General features: G+C 34.1%; 3 protein-coding genes across 5 annotated transcripts in view; 1 reads left to right on the top strand and 2 right to left on the bottom strand.

Annotated features, from left to right (window-relative positions):
- Positions 1 to 168, bottom strand: part of LOC132162222 (uncharacterized) — an 8,446-nt gene extending 8,278 nt beyond the window's left edge. The window contains exon 1 of the mRNA XM_059572485.1: positions 106 to 168. Coding sequence (XP_059428468.1) covers positions 106 to 168 — 63 coding nt within the window. The remainder of the gene's footprint in view (positions 1 to 105) is intronic.
- Positions 169 to 318: 150 nt separating this feature from the next.
- LOC132162221 (F-box/kelch-repeat protein At3g06240-like) lies at positions 319 to 11,393 on the top strand. The gene is made up of 2 exons (XM_059572484.1): positions 319 to 429; positions 10,533 to 11,393. The coding sequence occupies exons 1-2, from the start codon at positions 319 to 321 to the stop codon at positions 11,391 to 11,393; spliced, it is 972 nt and encodes a 323-aa protein (XP_059428467.1).
- Positions 11,394 to 12,721: 1,328 nt separating this feature from the next.
- Positions 12,722 to 21,167, bottom strand: LOC132191358 (uncharacterized). 3 transcript variants are annotated; one of them, XM_059606324.1, is made up of 9 exons: positions 20,830 to 21,167; positions 18,600 to 18,727; positions 17,447 to 17,544; positions 16,399 to 16,482; positions 15,830 to 15,994; positions 14,743 to 14,930; positions 14,090 to 14,163; positions 13,553 to 13,606; positions 12,722 to 13,152 (listed from the first exon to the last, which is right to left on the bottom strand). In XM_059606324.1, exons 1-8 carry the CDS (start codon positions 21,075 to 21,077, stop codon positions 13,590 to 13,592), a joined length of 1,002 nt encoding a protein of 333 aa, XP_059462307.1. In that variant the 5' UTR covers positions 21,078 to 21,167; the 3' UTR covers positions 12,722 to 13,152; positions 13,553 to 13,589. The 3 variants fall into 3 exon arrangements, with proteins under 3 accessions (XP_059462307.1, XP_059462306.1, XP_059462309.1); XM_059606323.1 differs by lacking the exon at positions 12,722 to 13,152 and having other exon boundaries at positions 13,395 to 13,606; XM_059606326.1 differs by lacking the exons at positions 12,722 to 13,152; positions 15,830 to 15,994 and having other exon boundaries at positions 13,395 to 13,606.
- Between the last annotated feature and the right edge of the window lie 1,146 nt (positions 21,168 to 22,313).

The raw sequence follows: 22,313 nt of genomic DNA, 5'->3' as shown, positions 1-22,313 counted from the left end.
AAAATCCCTCTTACCCACTAATCCATCTTCTCAAATACCCATAGACTCGCTCACAGATTCCATGAGACGGCAACACAAAAAAGATTCAACGCATAGGTGAGTTACGTGCTCCTCGCTCAGCTCCGATTTACCGCAGTCCTCTCTCAATTTTTGGAGAGGTTTCTCCATTCCCAGTCTGACGATCTTCACATCCTTGTTGTTCAGAAACTCGGAGAGAAGATCGAAAACAGAGACTCCCAAAGGAGTAGCGCCATCGGACGCCGAGTCCTGGGTTCAGTCTTGATTTGGTCGCGCCAACTCTTGACACCGGAGGTTTCCATGGTGACGACGGTAGGGATGCCCTCAGAAGAATTTGAAAATGGCAGAACTTCCGACCCAAAGAAGGATGAGGAGGAGCAACTGGGTGAGTCGGAGCTGAGTGAGGAGCAGGCAACTCACCTATGCGTTGAATCTTTTTTGTGTTGCCGTCTCATGGAATCTGTGAGCGAGTCTATGGGTATTTGAGAAGATGGATTAGTGGGTAAGAGGGATTTTCTTTTGACATCTATGGGTATTTGAGTAGATGGATTAGTGGGATTAGTGGGTAAGAGGGATTTGTTGAAAGATGAAAATGAACAAGGAACAGAGTCTGAGAGTGAGATGAAAAGTGCTGAATAATGAGAGAGTAAACACTGAGCAGTGAGAGAGGTGAGGATGTGAGGGGTGCAGGGTGTGCGTATAAGACAAAGTGAGAGGCGAGGCTATGAGGAGCGTGGTGAGGGTGCAGACTGTGCGGTGCGTGCATGTAAGACAAGAAATCTTGTTAAGGACAGAAAACCTTGGGTGCTGCCACGTGTAATTGGAGGTTTGCAACCGGATCAAACTTGGGTCGGAGCCAGCAACGCCTAATTAGAGCCTTGCGCCCGAACCAAACCTGGAGTACGAAGAGAAATCTAAGGTTTATATGTCGAATAAATACCACATGTTTGATGTTTTTATTATTCGAAGTGAATATCTGCTGACTGTGGTTATATAATGCAGTGTTATTCTTTAACTGTGAGTGATGCCTTGTTGAAGCAAGTAAATGGGTAACAGGACTAGGACTTCTAGCAAGCATTTCTTTAATCAAATATATGCTTGTGTGAACTAATAACTTAAGGGCTTCACTGGACTCTGCTAAACTAGAGAATGTGTTTAAGTCATTTAACACACTATTTGAACTCATTTCTTTAGCCTAATTAATGTGTTTGCCGCAACATAGTTCCAAATGCATCTCTATGTGAATGTCATTTTCTGCGGCCAAATAAGGATATTTCGTGGGCAGTTTGTAAATTCATAAGATTGTCCTTTGGATTTCATAAATTATTAAGTCATTCACCACCATCATATGATGTGAAACATGATAATTTCATAAGTTATTAAGTTATTCACTACCATCATATGATGTGAAACATGATATTAATTGATGCTACAGTAGATGCTACTTTGCAGGGAATGCAAAATTGAGGGTTCTTAGCAGCTAAAAGTTATCAATTTAACATATAGATAGATATATAGGTTTTAAATATTTGTGTGTGTGCACCGCATGCATGTCTATTCTATTGGCTCTATCTAATAATTTTCTAAGTGTCCAAGTGAATTTTGCGATTGTCACAATATGTGTCTGATAATGATCATAGTCTTAAAAAACTTTGAGAACCATATAATGGTGAAGGGGCTTATGATTTCTTCTGTATGAGATGTACTATATACTCATTATAGTTATGCATTTCCAACCCAAAGAAGGATGAGGAGGAGCAACTTGGGTAAGTCGGAGCTGAGCGAGGAGTAGGTAACTCACCTATGCGTCGAATCTTTTTTGTGTTGCTATCTGATGGAATCTGTGAGTGAGCCTATGAGTATTTGAGAAGATGGATTAGTGGGTAAGAGGGATTTTCTTTTGACGTCTATGGGTATTTGAGAAGATGGATTAGTGGGTAAGAGGGATTTTGTTTTGACGTGAGTGGGTTGATTACCGTCCTAAAAATCTGACTTTTGTAATAATTTTGGTTTAAAAGACAATTTTACATTTCTTTGATGCTAAGTACATGGAGGACATGGACATCAATTACGAATTACGATGTAATTATATCATGTTAATTATAGTCATGGAAAGCTTTAGTTGGTCATTTTCATTTTCATTTTTTCTTTTGATTGTTGGATTGTCTTCTTATGCATCATACATGCATTGATTTTCTTCTCTTTGCAACATGTTAGGTTTTATTTTTGTGTTTGCAAATTCATTTTTAATTAATTATTTTTGTGTTTGCAAATTCACTTTCTTCTCTTTGCAACATGTTAGGTTTTATTTAATTAATATAAGAAAGAAAAAAAAAATTTAGAAAGTGTGTTAGAATAAAGATTTAAAAAAATAGTTTATAATTTCTAACTTCAAATCAAAAATAGCCAAAAGCGTACCACCATTGATGAAAATCCGGTGTAGCGCATATTCTTGACATAATTAATGAACGGCCATGATTTAATCATGTAAATTGATTTACGGTTCCAAAATAAACTATTACTCCACGTGGCACCCAAGATCACCGAAGCCCCTCGGTATCGGAAATGATGCTGATGAGGGTAGCCTCGGAAGCGTACAAATTTTGTCAAAAGTCGTTGCATGTTTCACACTCCAAACCCCCCTAGGGTTTTTCAACTTTATTTTTCCCCCATGGGGTTTCATTTTTATTACAGGAGGTCCCTGTGGTTTTGATAAGTGACCAAATTAGTCCATCCGTTAGTTGACCGTTAGAACTGACACGTGGACCAATTAGACGTCGACACGTGGCACATATATTAATTTTTTAAAAAAATTAAAAAAAATATATATTTTTTAAAAAATTAAAAAAAAAAAGTATTTTTTAAAAAATAAAAAGAAAAGAAAAGAAAAACAATTGGGGGTGGCTATTAAAAAAAATTAAATAGGTGCTACGTGTCAACATTTGATTGGTCCACGTGTCAGTCCTAACGGTCAACTAACAGATGGACTAACTTGGTCCTTTATCAAAATCCCAGGGGGATAAAAATAAAGTTACCAAACCCTAGGAGGGTATTTGGTATTTAACCCTTTTTTCTTTTGATTGTTGGATTGTCTTCTTATGCATCATACATGCATTGATTTTCTTCTCTTTGCAACATGTTAGGTTTTATTTTTGTGTTTGCAAATTCATTTTTAATTAATTATTTTTGTGTTTGCAAATTCACTTTCTTCTCTTTGCAACATGTTAGGTTTTATTTAATTAATATAAGAAAGAAAAAAAAAATTTAGAAAGTGTGTTAGAATAAAGATTTAAAAAAATAGTTTATAATTTCTAACTTCAAATCAAAAATAGCCAAAAGCGTACCACCATTGATGAAAATCCGGTGTAGCGCATATTCTTGACATAATTAATGAACGGCCATGATTTAATCATGTAAATTGATTTACGGTTCCAAAATAAACTATTACTCCACGTGGCACCCAAGATCACCGAAGCCCCTCGGTATCGGAAATGATGCTGATGAGGGTAGCCTCGGAAGCGTACAAATTTTGTCAAAAGTCGTACAATAGAACTTCCATATCTAATACATCTTGTCATCTTCTCGATCGTGTTTATAAAGACCCTTAACAACTATTAACCAAAACCATTCGATTGGATTACATAACCCATAAATCCTACCAACTATAATATGGTAGACCTACTACAACTATGGGCCTAAAGGCCCCCTAACCTAATATATCTCAATCCATTACACCATGAATGTGATCCTCTTTGGCAAATATATTGGAGGCTAATGCTAATGTGATCCTATGGGCCAAGCTTAAAAACACATTTCGTAGCTCGGCTCGAGAGCTCGACTCGAGATCTCGACTCAAGAGCTCAGCTCGAACTTGAGCTCTGTTCAAATAGGTATCTTCCTAAACAAGTATTCCATATAAAGATTGGAGGTTTTACAGGACAGGGGTGTGTACCTAAATTAATTAATTATTTTTTTCTTTTATTCTAAGTAAATTAATCCTCTTTAGTTCAACGGATTTCTCTTCTATTCACATCGAGAAGAAGAAGAAGAAAAAAGATAATATATAAAAGATGGGTGTTGTATGACCACCTTCAATTGTTCTCAAGAATCTTGTAATACCAAAATTCCAATAGTTGAACTTGTGATAATTAATATAGGGCTGAAAATGTTTTATATAATTTGCAAATTCATTACAAAGTAATGGGTTAGGATTGATGGGCATTACCCATTTAATTAAATAAATCGAATTATGGTTAACCTATATAGTATAATATTCATGTGTTATTATGAATTGAACCCTAACATTCAACATAAGGGCTTATAATTTTTGACATGTTTCACAAACTCGACATAAACCTAAAAGAAAATTAACAAGTTAGAATTATGGGATAGGACTCATTTAATTGGAGGGGTCGGGTTATGATTCGCCTATATAATTTTATACACATGTTTCAACAAAACCTGAATTTGAACCCGACACTCGGATATGAATTGTCACCCTTATGATTAGTGTAGAGAATTAATGTGGATATGAACTATGATATTATGTACTATTTAAACACTTCAATCCCAACAAACAAAAATGTAAACACTAGTCTTACAAAAAATAAGATCCTAACATTAGAATATATAATTTTCTGTTTAAATTTTTATCATATTTGTCTGTAATCACATCTCTAGGATTCTTTTTTTTTTTTTTTAAATGACTTCACCTATCCCATTTTCCTTGTAAATGGATTTATCCATAATACAAGTAAATCAATTCAATAAAATAAATATGTATCCCGACAACATACTTTTTATTAGTAAGCATAGGCCTTAAGAACATAATCATTATAAAATGCTTGTGTCTCTTTCTCTCTTTGCTTTTGCCATCTCTTCATATATTATTTTATCACAAATTTGTACGCCTAAAACAACAAAAAACTAAGATCATATATATATATATATATATATATATATATATATATTAACATTAATCTAAAAATGTTCTCTCTTTTTTTTCCTAAACTTATTCATATCTAAACCGATCAAATTATCATTGCTGTTGATGCAATTTTTGGTCCATAGTACGACTTGTCAGCAGTTTTTTTTTTTATTGTTGGGCTGAGAAGGAGATTCATGTACATCTATTGTGTCTATGCAAAATAAAAGCACGGTCGGAGGTCTCCGGTTGTGCCTAAGACCCTCCGATGCTTAAGTCAGCGTGGGTAAAAATATATAGCTATGATATGCCCCAAATACTCCATAATTTATGTATAGTGGGATGTGTGAAAGGATGAGAGATAGATATAAGAGGAGTTTAAAGTCTCCTGGAGGCTGGAGAGGGAGATCGAGAGAGAGAGAGCAAGTTAAGGAGAAAGGGGGACATTTCTCCTTTTATAAGTCCATGATGACACATGTCACTATATGAGTAGATAATGACAAAATAATAAATAAATATAAATACATGGACATATTTTCTCCTCAACAATTGCCAAGAACATGGAACATATGGACCCCAATCCCAAAAGTACATAAATTATTTACATTAATATATTTACATGGCCATGGCGCGTAAATTATCATTGCTAAGGTGACGCGTTCACATCCCATCCTACTTGCAATTATGGCTTTTTCTGGTAGCTTGGTGGTACGAAAAAACTGAAAACCCATTGTTTATGTTTAGTGCGTCTCTGGTTTTTGTTTGGTTAGGAAATAAATGTTCATTTTTACTTTTCGTGATTTTATTTTATATTTTTTTAATTTTTTATTTTGTCAGATGAGACAACAAATGTGATAGATAGTTACATGTTTGATGGAGTGAGTCATCTGGCACCATTGATTGGGCATGAATAATGCACCTATTCAATCTGGTCCGACATAAGGAGAGTGTGTTCATCATGTCATGGAGGCACGGCAGGAATTAAAATTTGACAAATGATATTTCATATTTTGTGTTACATCTTCGGTATTGAATTTTACACATTTAATAATTGATTTGAAAAATAGACGAGTTGAGTGCTATTAATATGAGTCCGAGTATGCTAGAATGCAAAACCGTGTTTGACATTGAAATTTACTTAACCGCCCCCAATTCCAGATTGTTTAAATTTTGTTGCAGTATAAATTTTTTTTTTGAAAACGTACTTCAAATTTTTTTAGTTTTTGGTACTACATAAAATATTAGTCAACCTGAAATATTTTTAGTTGACCAACGAAAATAACATTAACGAAGCGTAAAATAATGATTTACACTAAATTTACATTAACACAAGCTAGTTTAGAATTCAAATAGCTCTCAATAGAATTATTGTTCTCTATAATCTTTAGTAACTACAATTATATATTTCATACTAAAAAATAAAAATATACATATTCATCAACAGTTAATTTAAAAGAACAAATTATAATTTTCTTACTTAATAATAAAAATTTAAAAGTAAATTGATATAAAAAATTTAATGATACACCTAACATATTCAAAAAGGGTTTCATTCCAATAAAATCAAACTCATGTTTTTTAATATTTTATTTAAAATTGTGTTATATCACTTATATGATACTCGAATCACTAAACAAACATGCATTTCATGTTGTATCAACTGCTACTTTCTAATAATAATAATAATAATAATAATAATAGTAGAAGAAGAAATAGTAGGGGTTGTGGGGTGATTTTTCTAAACCTTACTTTGGGGACCTTTGAGCTGACAAACGACGGACTAATTAAACAAAAGTAATAAAACCTAAAATGCCTTGTAAACTACTCATAAAAAATAAAAATAAAAGCCTTGTAAACTGAAACATGCCACCATATGGCATTAGCAACATGTGTCGTATTATACGTCCGCGTTGGTTAGTTGAGTGTATTGTCTGATGTGGCAGAGCTAGGATTTCGGTTTAGACGAGTCAAGGTTAAAAATTAAAGTTAAACAAAATTGAATAAAAATATCAAATAATATAATTAATAAATAATTTAATTATTATTTAAAAAATATAAATGTAACTTATGAAATGTTGTGCGCCAACCCATCAACATTTTCTTTGAACCGTTTTTAAGAGGTAGCTTAATCAGTTTAGGACTATGTCTTATGAAGTAGAAGTCACTAGTTCGAATCTCCATTTTCCCTCTTGTGTGGACATGTAAAAAAAAAAAAAAAAAACATTTTCTGTAAACCTAGATTAAAACGACTCAATGTTTTTCCAAATTTGCGAAAAATCACGGTTAACAAGTAATTTTTTTTTTTTTTGATATGTCCACACAAGAGAGGAGAAAGAGGATTCGAATTAGTAACATCCGCTTCATAAACGGTTCTCACTTTGTTACCAAAACCTTTATGTTGATTTATTTTATGCTTACTTTGATTTTATTATTGCTATATGTGGCTATTTTTAATTGTTATTGGAGAGCTTCATAAATATCTTTCAAGCCTAAACATATTTGATTTATCCCCATATATCTTTAATTAATGTACTACATTCTTCATTGTTGTCTTAAATAACTTTCTGGTACACATAATTTCATAAATACTTTTCTCCAATCAACGCCCAGTTTACAAATTTTTCACAAACTAAAGACTGCATAAATGTTCTCCTCTGATTATTAAAAATTTGCAATATATCTTTTTTATTAATAAAAAGACAAAAATACTCTATAAATTTGCAATATATCTTTTTAAAAAGAAAAAAAAAAGAAACAAAAAAAAAGGAACAATTTTTTGGTTTCCTTTGCCGCTTGGGATTAGTAATATTAACGTTGGACCGATCTTCAATTCCTCTCTTATATAATGGAATTAATTGATGCTAGAATTTCTCCATTCTTCGGATTTGCTATATTAATAAACACTAGAAGCGCCTATTTATCTTCATGATCTACCCAAATAACAAAATGTTGGGAGATATATGTGTTAATTTACTTGCACCACTAGGCTTCCTTTTAATAAAAGGGAATTGTCCTAAAAAGTCCCTTAATTTTGCCTAGGGACCTGAATTTTTAGTTTTGACAATTCGCTAGTGTTTAAATAGGTTTTTCCATTAGAATTTTCCTTTATTCTTTAATGAAAAAACTTGCTACCTTTCATAATGTCCCAACCCCCGCACACCTCTAGGGGGTAGGCTCTCCACCTCCAACATCCCCTTTGTGACATGGACAAGGGTCGAGCAACCCCCCGTCACCCCCTTATGGGTGGAGGCTCCACCCTCCATCTCCTCCCTTTGCGTGGTGGAGGGTGGGAGTAGGTTGGATCTCTGTTTTTTTTTTTTTTTTATGTTCTTTCTATATATATATATATATATATATATTTTTTTTTTTTTGGGTGTAATTGTGATAGTTTGACGTGTATATAAATACTTATGTCATGTTTTCATTAGTCTGATGTAGACAATATAACAGGAGGCAAGCTTTTCATAAAAGACCGGCCAAAAATCTGACAACAAGACCCAATTGTCACTCAAACAAAACTTCATTTCTTTAATTGTCAAAATTAAAAATTTGGTTTTTATCTTCCATAGAGGCAAAACTCTTGGACTTTTGGGACTTTTTTCTTTAATAAATATTTTGGCCCGATTGGCTTGCAGAATAGACCATTGGAATGAAATGGCTATTCCTATAGAATAGTCATTATTTTGTTTGGTAATGGTGTATTTTTAGGAATAGTTATTCTCGTGGGAGTTACTAATCCCTTACACACAGGAATAACTATTTATGAAGGAATAGATAACTTTTTCCAAAAGAAACCAATTTTTTTCAAAAGTTTCTTTTAACCCTTAAATTTTTTTTATTAAAAAAAAAAAAATTGAGTTTATTTATTTTTTTAAATAGTAGGATTTTTGATAATTTTGGTTCAACACCAATGAGAATACATATGTTGTTACCAAACTAAGAAATATAAATAACTATTCCATTACACTTTCGTTTATTCTTAGTAATAATTATTCATTTTCCTAACATAATATTTAATCTGCAAACTAAACAAAGCCTTAGATTTTCAAAAGATGTATGACTCATCTACACCCTCCCTAAAAAAAAATGGCCCGTTGAGAATGATATCATCGGCGCCAAACTTTGAACATATTGTCTACAAGTAGGCCTGAATCAGTCGGAACAAGTTGGTTCAAAAAAATGATATAATTTGTAAAAGTGGTGAGTCCAGTAGTCAAACTAATTATGTTTCACGATCAAATGCCTAAATCAAATACCAGTGAGTTATATAGGTACGCATGGGTTTGGGCCTTGGGCTTCTACTGTATGTACAAATTAGTGAGCCATTTTCTAGAGAATGATTCGAATGAAGGTTTTTTTTTTTTCTTTAAAAAGAAAAAGAACTGTTATTTATCCAAAAATAAAATAAAAAGAACTGTTCAGTGAAAGAAATTTGAATGTTTTCCATTATTGGTAAGACTCGTACGGGTGTTTGAAGGCCCGTCTCGGCCGAGTCTAGTTGGGCCAGCCCTCGCTTTGGGCCAAATTTTAAGAAAGGTCGAAAGTCCATGATGATGAAGGTACGTCTGCCGGGAGTCGAACCCGTGTCTATTGCTTGGAAGGATAGTTGTACCATAAGACAAAAATCATACTAATGTTTTATTTATATATACTTAGCTCTTAGGTAACAATTTTAATTTTTTTTTTGAAGCGGTAACAATTTTAATTATGCATGTGTGTTTTAATTTTCCTTTTTTAATAAAGATTGAGTTTTTCCTTTTCTATTAGGATTTGTTTTCCTTTTCCTATTAGGGTTTTGCTTTTTATTTTCCTTGTTAATTTAGGAGGTGTCTAGCCTATATAAAGGCATTTAGTCTTTGTTGTTTTTTAAAATTCAGTTTATACTATCAGTTAGATTTTATTTCTCTGCGCGGGACTTCCTTTTCCTTTTTTTTTTTTTTTTTTTTTTTCGTCACGGTTTTTTGGTTTTTTTTTTTTTACTAGAAAAAATTATACGAACAGGCCAGGACATACGGAAAAATTATACTAGAAACCGGACCTGATCAGGATCCTCCTCAGCGACAGCGACAGCGACGTCCTGGGTTGCCCTCTCTTCCCCATTCCACTCCACCCCAAAGCCAAAGGTACGTGGGTTGATCGGATTTCTCAACATCCAACACACATGCTACTTGGGCTGCTCTCCTAGTGGTTCACGGAATTTTTAAATTAGTTTTTTGGTTTCCTTTGCCTCTTGACCTTCGCTACAATCACTACTACAATCACAGCATTGAGGCCGCGGACAACATAAGGAAAGAATCCTCAGTGATTTCCACGGAGCCTTTGCCGAGATTTTCGCTAATTAATTAATTATTGGTTACCCTCTCTCCCGCATTCCACTCCAACACACATAAGAATATGAATTAATAAGAATACTACTTCTGTCGGGTTTTACTTTTGCTCGATCTCCTAGTGGTTCACGGAAAGAAACTTTTTTTTTTTTTCGTTTCCTTTGCCGTCTGGGATTAGTAATTCAAATCCTCTCTTATATAATGGAATTAATTGATGCTAACTCTTTGTATTCATTAACAAATTTCTTCTTTCTTCTTTGTAGATGGCTATACTTCCGGAACAGCTCATCACCGATATACTTTCTCTACTACCCGTCAAGTCCCTGTTACGTTTTCAGTGCGTTTCAAAGCCATGGTTTGCTCTAATCCACGACCCATATTTCATCAACTTGTATTTCGAGAACAACAACAACAACAGAGAATTAAGTTTCATTGTGGAGACATCTAAGCACGAGCTGTCTCCTCTTAGGCGATGGAAATATGATTACCACTTGGTAAATTTTTCCAATGAGGATGAGTCGATGAGCGAGCCCCTGAAGATCATCCCACCATTCTTTCGTCCACACAACCTCGTGATAGGCTGTTGCAACAGCTTAGTTTGCATCCTCAACTATGATGACATGTTTTCCACCTACGATGGTTTTGACATTGTTATTTGGAATCCATCAATCAAAAAATACAAGAGATTACCTTTTGAGCATATAGAGCCTGCTATAGAGCCTAACCCCCAGATCGAGCAATCGTTAGCATTCGGGTATGATCCAGTCAACAATGATTACAAGGTTTTAATGATAGTATTTGTGACTAATGAGGGTTATGGTAGGAAGCCCTTAGAAACTATGGTATATAGTATGAAAGCACATTCTTGGAGAAGAGCAGAAGATCAATGGCCTTGCAAGGATTCAAATATTTGGAGTGGGCCAGCTTTCTCAAACCCAGCTTTTCATTGGTTGATTAAAAGTACTACATCAATGACCCTTCTAGCATTCAATCTCACTACCGAGAAATTCAGAGTGCTACCGATTCCGTTCAAGTCTTATTCGATTAGGGTTTTGGAAGGATCACTTTGTGTTTCTGTAAATACTAAGGATCAAGACGTTGGCTCACAACACATTAATGTTTAGATGATGAAGGAGTACGGGGTGGAGAGCAGTTGGAGTCGGATTTACACAGTACGTAGGAAGTTTCGCCTCAACCGATCATTAGCTTTTTCAAAGGACGGCAAAAAGGTTCTGATGCAAAACATGTATAAAGATCTATTTTGGTATGACACAAACAAGAAGACATGGAGCATGGTTTGTAAGAGTATTCCAGTACTTCTCCAAAGTATTGGGCAATGTCTTGTGTGGAAAGCCTCTTTCTCCTCGACGGTGATAGTGTCAATTGAATTCAATGATATGCATTGATGATTTTTTATGTTAGAATATTTTATATTCTTCTTTATTATATCTTTTTGGGATTTATTCTTGTTATATTAGAATTTTTTTTTCAGCCCCCAAGGCATTATGTTTTCCCCAAAAACTTTTTCTTTCGAGAGATTTCGATAGCAAATTGATTGTTCATCTTGAATAATGTTCACAATATGATCTTTGTTGGTACATCAATGGCATCTTTTCTAGCTGGGAAAAAGTATTGCTTTTGCATTCTTAATTGGTGGTGTTGGATGCTTCTTGCATCTGGCATTGGATATTAGAGATTTTTCCCTTGACATTGACTCCAAAAGAACTCATGGTTGGCATGGTTAGATGTTTTGCATGTAAAGTGGCAGTGGCGTTGGCAGCATTAAAGCCCATGCTGCTTCAGTAGTTCTAAAGATAAACAAGTGATATAATTATTCTGTTAAACAAGTAATATAATAATTCTATCTGTTTGGAGAAATTTGAATGTATTTAGAATCAAATTTGGGTTACCTTTGTTGTCCTCCAACAAAATACCACCACCAACATATTTCAATAGCAAAATATAGACCAACAAAATACAACCAATTCACATTATTATTCCTTGCAAATTAAATCTACTACAACTAAATATAACCACAACCAAATATTACAATCTAGTAACTACTCTATTACAAAATGCAACTAGTTAGGATGCCTATTGTGGCCCTTGGCATCAATTGTCTCCCTTAACTGGACCTCTCTACGTTAAATTAAATGTTCCATACCCATTTAGTTGCTAAATCAAAGCATTAGTCACATTCTCCTACAGATGAAGTATGAAAACTCATGACTCAAGATTTTGTTTTAGGGAATTTTATAATGATTATGTGCTAAAGGCCTAAGCTTACTAATAAAAAGTATGTTGTCGGGATACATTTTTATTTTATTGAATTGATTTACTTGTGTTATGAATAATTTTATTTATAAGAATAATAGAAAAAGACCATGTGATGGGTGGCATAATTTCAAAGTCATCAATGGACATGAAGAGATAGGCATAATTTCGAAACAAGGGCCAGTGGGCATTAGGTTGAATTGCAAAATTATGTTTCAAAAGAAAGGTCCTAGCCTGCAATTCATTGAACAAAGTTAATTAAAAAATAACTGAAATAGTTCAACAATTTTTGGCTAATTATGACTTTCTCCCAACCTCTTCTCTGGACTGGCTTCTCAAGAGCAAGTATGATTTTCAGAATTGAGATCAAAACTAAAAAAAAAAAAAAAAAAAAAAACTCCATTCCAATATACAAAATCATAACTATGGTAGGGTAGCTTTTGTTGCGTGTGAGAATGGGAAGAAAATACCACATCTGCTTTTGCAATTACATCTTTAACAGCCAGCTGCTGTCGTTTATGCTCTTCTTTAGAAAGAGTCCTAAGCTCCTTCTGGATGTCTCTCCTTGTGTTTTTTGTCTTTGGTTTTCAACAGTTTCCCCTTTAAGGGCTGAAGAAATGCAGCAAGGGCATGCAAGTTGAAACATCAAATAACAAGAGAAAATTATCTGATTTCACAAGCCTAAAATGAACTCCGGTGTATAAACAAATTTCAAGGAAACAAGCTGCTGATGGGAAGAATCACAATAAGAGGAATAGCATCCTATATTCAGAGCACACGTTTTTTTTTTTATGAATAATAGACCATTCAACAGCCAATTGTTGCCCAAGCATATATCAAGTCTCTCTCAGTGAACGAATACAATAGTTTTGGTTATAGAAAGTTTATCTTAGAATCATATGACAACAACAAAGCTTATCGTAAAGAATCATTTTTGAATAATTGAAACAGCAATCATTGATAACTTTTGGGCATTAAAATTGCCTTCAAATCTACTGTGAGTCTGTACCTTCATTTCCTTCCTAATGTCAATGGCCAGAGCACTATTATCCCCCCGTAAAACCTAAAAAGGAAAGATTAGAAGGTATGGAAACAGCACTACGTAGAAAAATAATAAAATTATTTCATCAGCATTGCAATATTTCAGGGAATGAAGAAATGTCCGCCCCACAGTACCACAATCAGTGACTACAAAACTTCAAAGGAAAGGATTAATGGATTTTAAGAATGTTTAACATATATATATAAGGCACAGAAAGCGATATAACTTGATCTTGACAACTTCGATGGAAAAGGAAAAGGAACGGACTTTCAGTTTCTCTAACAATATACAATTGAGAGAAATCCAAACTTCATATGCTCATTCAAGTACCCATGACAAGTTCTCATATACAACAAGAGAGAAACGTCAAAGTGCATAACAGAAAGATATACACAAACATGTAAAATCATGTGAATGAGATGACACCATTATCATGATAATAAGAATTCCAGGTTGAGGTATCAATTTTTTTTTTTTCAAAACTGAACTTCACAATTTACATACCTGTGCATCCAGGGCACTTTCCAATACTTGAGGTAGTAAACGTGCAGGATGCCCTACTCTCACCAACTTTACTCCTAACAAAAGAAATGGAAATAGAGATCATTGGTTGCATTTAATGCTCGTCCATATATATATATATATGACATAAAATTGATGGACCCTACACCCCAGACACATTGGTTTAACAGATAGGATCAAAGTTGCTCATCAGTCAAAAGGCACATAATCTAAGTAAACATATATGACAAATTTGGCATGCTTATCTGTCCAAGAATGCTTAGTTTTGAAAAATCCACTCTAGACATGAAGTTAACAAAGCTGTGACATTTCAAACCCTATTAACCTACCCTACTACTCTACTGATTGAACTCAAGAAAGCCCTCGACAACAGTGCAACAGCACCATAAATGAATGGTCCGAGATTGATGACTAAAAGATTTTCATATCTAATTTAGAAAACCTTTCACTAGTCTTATTGGTGTTTAGGATACAAAATTGTCAAAGGCGATCGATCATATAGCTTGACTGAAAATAAAATAAGACCGCCTTAAGGGTTTATGGAAAATACATACTTATTATCATTCCTCTGCCAAATTTTAAGCTAAAATTTCGGTTTAAAAATGATTTCCCCATAAATCAAGGCATCACTTTACCTGTGAGGAACAAGTCGCTCAACAATGTTGTCCACAGCAATATTTGAAACGGCACGTGCAAGAATCTTTGATCCACGTTTCACTTCTTGTAAGATGATCTCCACCACCGTAGTGGTTTTTCTAGTTCCAGGAGGTCCGTGCAGCAAAAATACATTCTTTGATGACAGGACTTTTGAAATGGCATCTTTCTTTGGAGAAAAGAAAGGGGGAGAGACAAAGTGCCTTAGTATGTGAGAAATGGAGCATGCACAAAAAGTCCAATGCACACATAGAAAAAGGCAAGCATGGATGAAAGTATTCAAACACACTAAGACACCATTTTTTTCCAAATATAAGTACTAGCAATACTAAAAATAGCATAAAAAGTAGTGCAACCTTAGTACACAAGTAATATACAAGAGTACATGTGCAAAGAGGACCACAGAGACGAATTCTTCCTGCACACATAAATGTGTGCAAATTTAAGAAACATAATATCAGTTATATTCTAAACTAGCCTAAACATCCATGACATATCTAGTGGAAGTTGCCTCGTCTGACCCAGGATAGCCAAGAAGTAGTTATTAAAACTACATCATATTAGAGTGAGGATCTGGTTGTGGTTTCAAGACCCATTGGATGCATATGTGACTTACAATCCAAACAATATTAGGGTTAGCTGAATTAGAAATCCACATTGGAGCGTGACTTAACAATGAAAGAAATTATTGGAGTGTGCTGATTTAGAAATCCACATGTTTTCAATGGGCCGACTGTTTTTGATTTTGAAGATAGTTGAGCATCTATACTCCAAAACTTGAACATTGAATGTATGAACCATAAACAATCCAATTTAGACTGAAGTTGAGAAAATTTTCAGAGTTAAAGGAAGTAGTCTCAAAGTTCGATAGAAACCAACCAGTTCCTATCAGAATTCGTTTAATGGGGTTGTATGTCTCTTATTTCATGATTACATTCACTACAAAGGAATAATTATTTTGAGGGCAGAAAATAGTAAATAATAAAAATATCTTAGTAATAAGAAACAATCTGAATAACGAAAACATCATGATTGAGTACAAGGAAACACAAGATAAAATATACACACCTGAGAGTGATCAAGGTTGGAGTTGAAGGGTGTGAATTTGACATCCTTCTTGGTCACTGTCGGTGACCTCTCACCAAATAAAACAGGAATGAGGTCAGCTGCAGGTCCCTTCTGTACACCTTTACTCAATTGTATCAAAGCATCCTTCATTCTGCGGTATATAACCTGCATAGATAATTAGTGTTTGCAGCACTTATTTTTTCCAATGAATATCCATAAGCACATAGTAAATTGGATGTTGATACAACCCCAGCATAGACCATGAGACACAAGAATTTTTATACCAAATCCCCTTTTGTGGACTTTGTAACTTTTAGAAACTAGAAACCAAATTGTAAGTTCACTTACAAATAGATGACAGATATGATTTGGTGTAAGAAAGCATAGTAACTATATTGTTCCCAATATCCAACAGTTTGAACTGCTTATAAACTTGTAAGTGATGTATAGATTCCATCATAGATATTTATTCCCAGTAAAATAAATGATCTAGAAGTAGCTTATTGTCTGCCTTACATAACAATTCAAGCCGATTTGAAATAACATTAAGTAAAATTTTTTGATCATACCTCATTTGCCACTTTCTCTAGACGAAGAGGACTATTCAAACCATCTTCTGGAATGTCATCAAAAGCAACAGTGATTGATGAGTCCTGTTCAATACACACCAAACAACCAGCACAAGAAAGCAGTTACAAAGATGATGATCTACAACTGAAAAGAACATGACTACTGGAACATTTATAACTTCTCTAAGATTATTAACAAACCAAATAACTTATGCATGCTGTGTCAAAAGCTACTTTAACAACTATGTGTAGTTCATAAAACAAAGCCTGCTTGAAAAATAGCTTTATCCATTCATGCGGTTTGAAATCCTAATAAGATTAATCTCTTTTGTTATCCATCTTCTTTACTTGTTACAGCAGTTAAAAGGGGCAATAACTCATCATAAGATTTTTTTACATAAATTTAAAACCTGGCTCAGACCATCTCATTGCAATGGAAAAAATGCGTAACATGTCAGAATCTATAACATAGGATGTAATGAAAAGTTGTTACCAATTAGAGTCGATTATGCACTGGTGCAGTCAATATGTTTTAATATTAATACCTAGAACAATGCTATTTGGATAGTCTTGTAAACAAAATTCTATCTTGAACCCTCGTTTCCAACCATGGGTAATGTGTTCTATTTACCAGTATAGACATAAAAGCAAGGACGGAAATGAAGCTTTGTGCAAAGGACTTGATACAAATAACATTATCCTAATAGCCTGGTAATTTTTTTATTTGTATATAGCCAGGTAAATTTTTTTTTTATGCAAACTAGCTCTCCACTACCCAAGATACAGTATACAAAATTTCAGGAACTAAATATTAAAACATCCAAGTGAAAGACCACTATATATACTAAATGGAACCAACCTTTTCAGGGTTTCCACAGGCAGCAGCAATTTCAGAGAAGCTGATGCCTGGTGACACTGATAATCCAGCCCCATGAAAGGAGATGACTCTTTCCTCTCCAATTTCTTTTTCTACCCGGAAAAAATTAATATTGTCACAAGAGAGGAAAACAGTTAAAAAGAGAAGACGCAAAGTGAAAACAAGGCATACCTGGGGTGGAGGGGGCATTATGTCATTGCACAACAATACTAATGGATATATATGCCCGAGGGCACCAGAATGTTCAGCAAGCCTTCTCATATTGTCCTCTGAAGAAGCATCAAAGGGTGCCAACCCCCTTATATCAGTATCAAAGTTTTAATGACATCAAAAAATGGAAATAAAATATCACACAAGTATATATATATATGAAACTACACCAGAGTCTATAAGTGCAATTAACTTCAAATTCATATTCTTGTTGACTATGATTGTGACTATATTATTCTATCTATTAATCCTAAAAATTTATTGTCATCCTCAACCGGAATACTCGGGTGGTGCTTGTCATTCAAAGATTTGATAGACATTGTATCTTCTTCAGAAGATAGTTCAGGTTCACTTTGTTTTTTAAGAAGGCTTTGATCAATTTTTATGATTGTTAATTCTTGTTCTAACATTCTGTTTTTATTTTTTAATTCTCTAATTTCTTGTTTAATTGGGTTTACTTCATGCTGTAAATCTTGGAAGAGTTCTTTTTGAGTTTTCTGCCATGCAAACGATACAAGCTATCTGTTCATTTGTGGTATTTTCCTTTATGAAGTCACTCTTTAGTAAGCCAAACCCCTCTTCCATCTGGAAAATGACTATATCGAATGATCCTTACAAGAAGAGGAAATGCCAAAACCAGTAGATTTATTGTAGCATTTGTCAATGAACTCTCCATTTTTTTCTTTTAAATAACACACTTTTTCAAGTGCGCTAGCAACCATGTATGAATGACCTGGCAGCAGTATCAAAAACCAAATAAAAAAATCTTCAATGAAAACTACTAAATGGAGCTGACATACATGTCTTGGGATTGTTTTCCAATCAAGGAACTTCCATGAATTATTAAGAATTAAATTTTGGGGGAAAATAAGTAATAGGAAAAGGTAAGAAGATTAAAATCTGCTTGGGGGATTCTTACCCCAGGCCATTTTTTGAATCAAAATTCTCCACTCTCGCCCAAACAGGAAGGAAAAAAATGAAGTTTTTCAGAGTCTTCTAGTTTTCTCAAAAGAAAGGCATACAAACAAGACATCAGAAGAATCCTTCTTCCCTAAATTTCATTATACTCCCAACATTGACTAGCACGAATAACACAAAAAATTAATTTTCTCACCTTTGAAATCATTGGAGTGAGATAGATTAGCAGGTTGAAGTATGTCAATATTGACAGCAGCTGCAACACCTGATATGACCATACAAGCTAACCGTTTGACCAGAAGTGGGTGCTTGAAACCTTGTATCCTATATAAAGAGATAATATTCAGTAAGAAATCTAGATAATTGAAAGTACTACAAAACACTGATGGCTATGTTGACAAATCGATTAAAACCAACAAAAAGTAATTTTTGAAAAATGAAACAAAACAATTACTTTTTGGAGTCTGGAGAAACGCAATAGTAAGCGTAAATTAATAAATTCATGTGTTAAGCGTCCTTCTCATACATGAAATATTAAAAAATATATGCTTCCAGCACCATGTAGAAAAATATTGGCTAGGTTTTTCGGTGTTGTTATCATTGTTATTGATCCTTGTAATGGGGGCAGTTGATATAAATAGCCAAAAACAAAAAGAAGCAAAGAGGAGCCTTTAACGGCTTTCTTCTGATCTCAAATGAGTGTTTAGTATGGTTCTTTTTAATTCTAAAACTAACTTTTTTATAAGTTGATTTTGACAGTTGCAGAAACTGTAAATGTGCACATATTATGTGTAACAGTAATGTGTATAGTGCATTCACTTAAACAAATGATATTGCAATCTTATGAGTGTATAATATTCTCCATCATATGACGGTAACAACTAACAAGTATGCCTAGAGGAAAAAGGTGAAGGAGCCAAAGCTTCAGCAGGGAGGAAAATATTTTTCATTCTTTCAGCTTATACCTAACCTTGAAATCCTGAAAATGAAAGCAAGACTACAGGTGCATCCTTAAAGATTATTATTTGCATTATGTTTGTCTATTTAAGATGTACTTACAACTTCCGATGCAAAATAAAACATAACCCATGGTATAAAATATCAAGAGATCAAGCAGAAGAGTTTTTGAGAAGTTCCCATACCAGCAATAATCATCATAGGCTGACCAATTCGCTCTCCTCTCAACATCGTAAAACACCTTAAATCCATGTTAATCTTTATTTGGAGTAAAAAACGACCCACAGTACTTATAAAAAAAAAAAAAATGACGCACAGCTCAAACCAACTGGTTACATTTGAGAGCTTTTCAGGTTATAACAAACTTGTATTCTGGAAACATTACATTCATGCATGCAAATACTAAAAAATAATTTTGATAATAACATATTACAAAGACATGACACCTAGATAAGAAGCAAGTTCTCTACAATATGTACAATTTATGCGCGCCTTCTAAATCTCAAAGACTTTTCTACTTAGAATTATCCTTTGCTCTTGCGTGTAAATTAAAGTGTGCTCATAGAGTGCTAGTCAAGGTTCTCCTACTCATGCTTAACTTCTAAACCGTAAACTTCCACAGATTCCAATCCTCTTCATTAACATTCTGCAACTCTTTATTAACCAGAGAGAAATGCATAACTATGGTGAGTATATAGTACATCTCAAACAGAAGAAATCATAAGCCCCTTCACCATTATATGGTTCTCAAAGCTTTTTAAGACTAAGATCATTATCAGACACATATTGTGACAATCGCAAAATTCACATGGACACTTGAAAAATTATTAGATAGAGCCAATAGAATAGACATGCATGCGGTGCACACACAAATATTTAAAACCTATATATCTATATATTAAATTGATAACCTTCGGCTCAATTTTGCGTTCCCTGCAAAGCAGCATTCACTGTAGCATCAATCAATATCATGTTTCACATCATATGATGGTAGTGAATAACTTAATAACTTAAGAAATTATCATGTTTCACATCATATGATGGTGGTGAATGACTTAATAATTTATGAAATCCAAAGGACAATCTTATGAATTTACAAACTGCCCACGAAATATCCTTATTTGGCATTAGAAAATGACATTCACATAGAGATGCATTTGGAACTATGTTGCCGCAAACACATTAATTAGTCTAAAGAAATGAGTTCAAATAGTGTGTTAAATCACTGAAACACATTCTCTAGTTTAGCAGAGTCCATTGAAGCGCTTAAGTTATTAGCTCACACAAGCATATATTTGATTAAAGAAATGCTTGCTAGAAGTCCTAGTCCTGTTACCCATTTACATGCTTCAACAAGGCATCACTCACAGTTAAAATAACACTGCATTATATAACCACAGTCCACAGATATTCACTTCGAATAATAAAAACATCAAACATGTTGTGGGTATTTATTCAAACATATAAACCTTAGATTGCTCTTCGCACTCTTTGTTACAGTACTGCACAACTTGAGTTCGAGAAGTGGTTTGCAACTTCCGGAGGCAAAAGTAGCAGACTCTGTGGATGGTGGAAAGCGAAGGGTGCGCAACGAGCGGCTTCGCGGTGTGGATGAGATCTCCGGCTGCGATTCTCCGTGTGGCGAACACGCCTCGACCGGCCGACTCGGTGAGCGAGACCCGGATCGGAGGCGTCGCTGGTCGAACCGTATCCTCATCCTTATCGGCTATGCTGGTGGTTGAGAAGGAGGAAGATGCGAGAAAAAGCTTCGTTTGGGAATACAATGTTTTGAACCGCGAAACCCAATGGCTAGTACGGCCCAAGGCCAAGGCCGACATTTTCCCAAATGCCTCTAGGCTCTAAAGGGCAGGGGCATCAACTACGATGTGATTAGGCATTTGTTTTAATAGTTAGTTGTGAACGTGAGGATTCTTATAAGGGCAACATTGTTATTTTACATAAATTTTTTGAATAATTTTACCCTTTAAATAAAACCAATTAAATTCCTTCCCGTTCAAATGAACTGAATTCCTTAAATGAATTGGCGGGGATCCAAATTCACCTTACTTGTTTTTTTTTTATTAAAAAAAAAAAAATTTGCGTGGGTCTTTTTGATTGTTGAATTGTCTTGTTATGCATCATACAATCATTGATTTTCTTTCTCTTTGCAATATGTTAGGTTTATTTTTGTGTTCGCAAATTCATGTGTCAAAAAACATGAATTTTAGGTCGTAATGTTTATGTTTGAGTAAATGATAAGTTTGGTAGAAAAAAAAAAGAAAAAAGAAAATAATAATAAAGTTATAAATGTTGTCTGAAGGCAAGCTTAATAAGATTGGAAAGATGATTTAACTGGTTACAACTTTGTATTTTACAACCATTTTCCAATTCTAATATTTATTAGGTCACAACAGATTGTCAACAAACTAAAGAATTGAAGTTTGAAAGACTTTGATTGAAGTTTAGTTGATCGAACCAGTGCATCAAGTCTCAATACTAAAACTTGAGAAGTTCTATCGATGGCTTATTCGACCGAGATTGCAACAAATTGTTTCAAACCTAACCGACTTAGCCTAAAAACTTTACTTTTCGCCCATCTATATAAACCTCATAAGTCATGATTTTTGGAGGACTTAGAGGCCATTTTTCATTGTTATTGGAGAGGTCCATAAATACCTTTTGAGCCTAAAAAATGATATTGATACCATTAAAAATAAAAATAAAAAAAGCTTCCCCTTTTCTTTTTCTTACCAAATAGTGCAGAAAATATATATATGACAAACACTTTTAATTGGACAAGTCACATGTATTTTTTGTATACAAAAACAAAACATTATTTGATAAACAATGAATTCCTCGAGGAAAAATTGTATCCACATGATATATGATATGTACACAAAACTTAAGGGTCACCTATTGTGGTCAAAGTCAACGATATAAAGCACTCTTCATG

Source organism: Corylus avellana, chromosome ca9 (genome assembly GCF_901000735.1).
Source record: "Corylus avellana chromosome ca9, CavTom2PMs-1.0".
NCBI lineage: Eukaryota > Viridiplantae > Streptophyta > Magnoliopsida > Fagales > Betulaceae > Corylus > Corylus avellana.
The sequence above is the reverse complement of the archived record's forward strand: the minus strand, read 5'-3'. Positions and strand labels throughout refer to the sequence as shown.

What these genes read in the sequence shown, in the direction of transcription:
- LOC132162221 (XM_059572484.1), top strand. Translation starts at nt 319, where the DNA reads ATGGTGACGACGGTAGGGATGCCCTCAGAAGAATTTGAAAATGGCAGA. An exon ending in CGGAGCTGAGTGAGGAGCAG is followed by an intron (nt 430 to 10,532) that starts GCAACTCACCTA and finishes TCTTCTTTGTAG; the next exon opens with ATGGCTATACTTCCGGAACA.
- LOC132191358 (XM_059606324.1), bottom strand. Translation starts at nt 21,077, where the DNA reads ATGAGGATACGGTTCGACCAGCGACGCCTCCGATCCGGGTCTCGCTCA. An exon ending in TAATGCCCCCTCCACCCCAG is followed by an intron (nt 16,483 to 17,446) that starts GTATGCCTTGTT and finishes TGTATTGAACAG; the next exon opens with GACTCATCAATCACTGTTGC. An exon ending in TAGAGAAAGTGGCAAATGAG is followed by an intron (nt 15,995 to 16,398) that starts GTATGATCAAAA and finishes TTATCTATGCAG; the next exon opens with GTTATATACCGCAGAATGAA.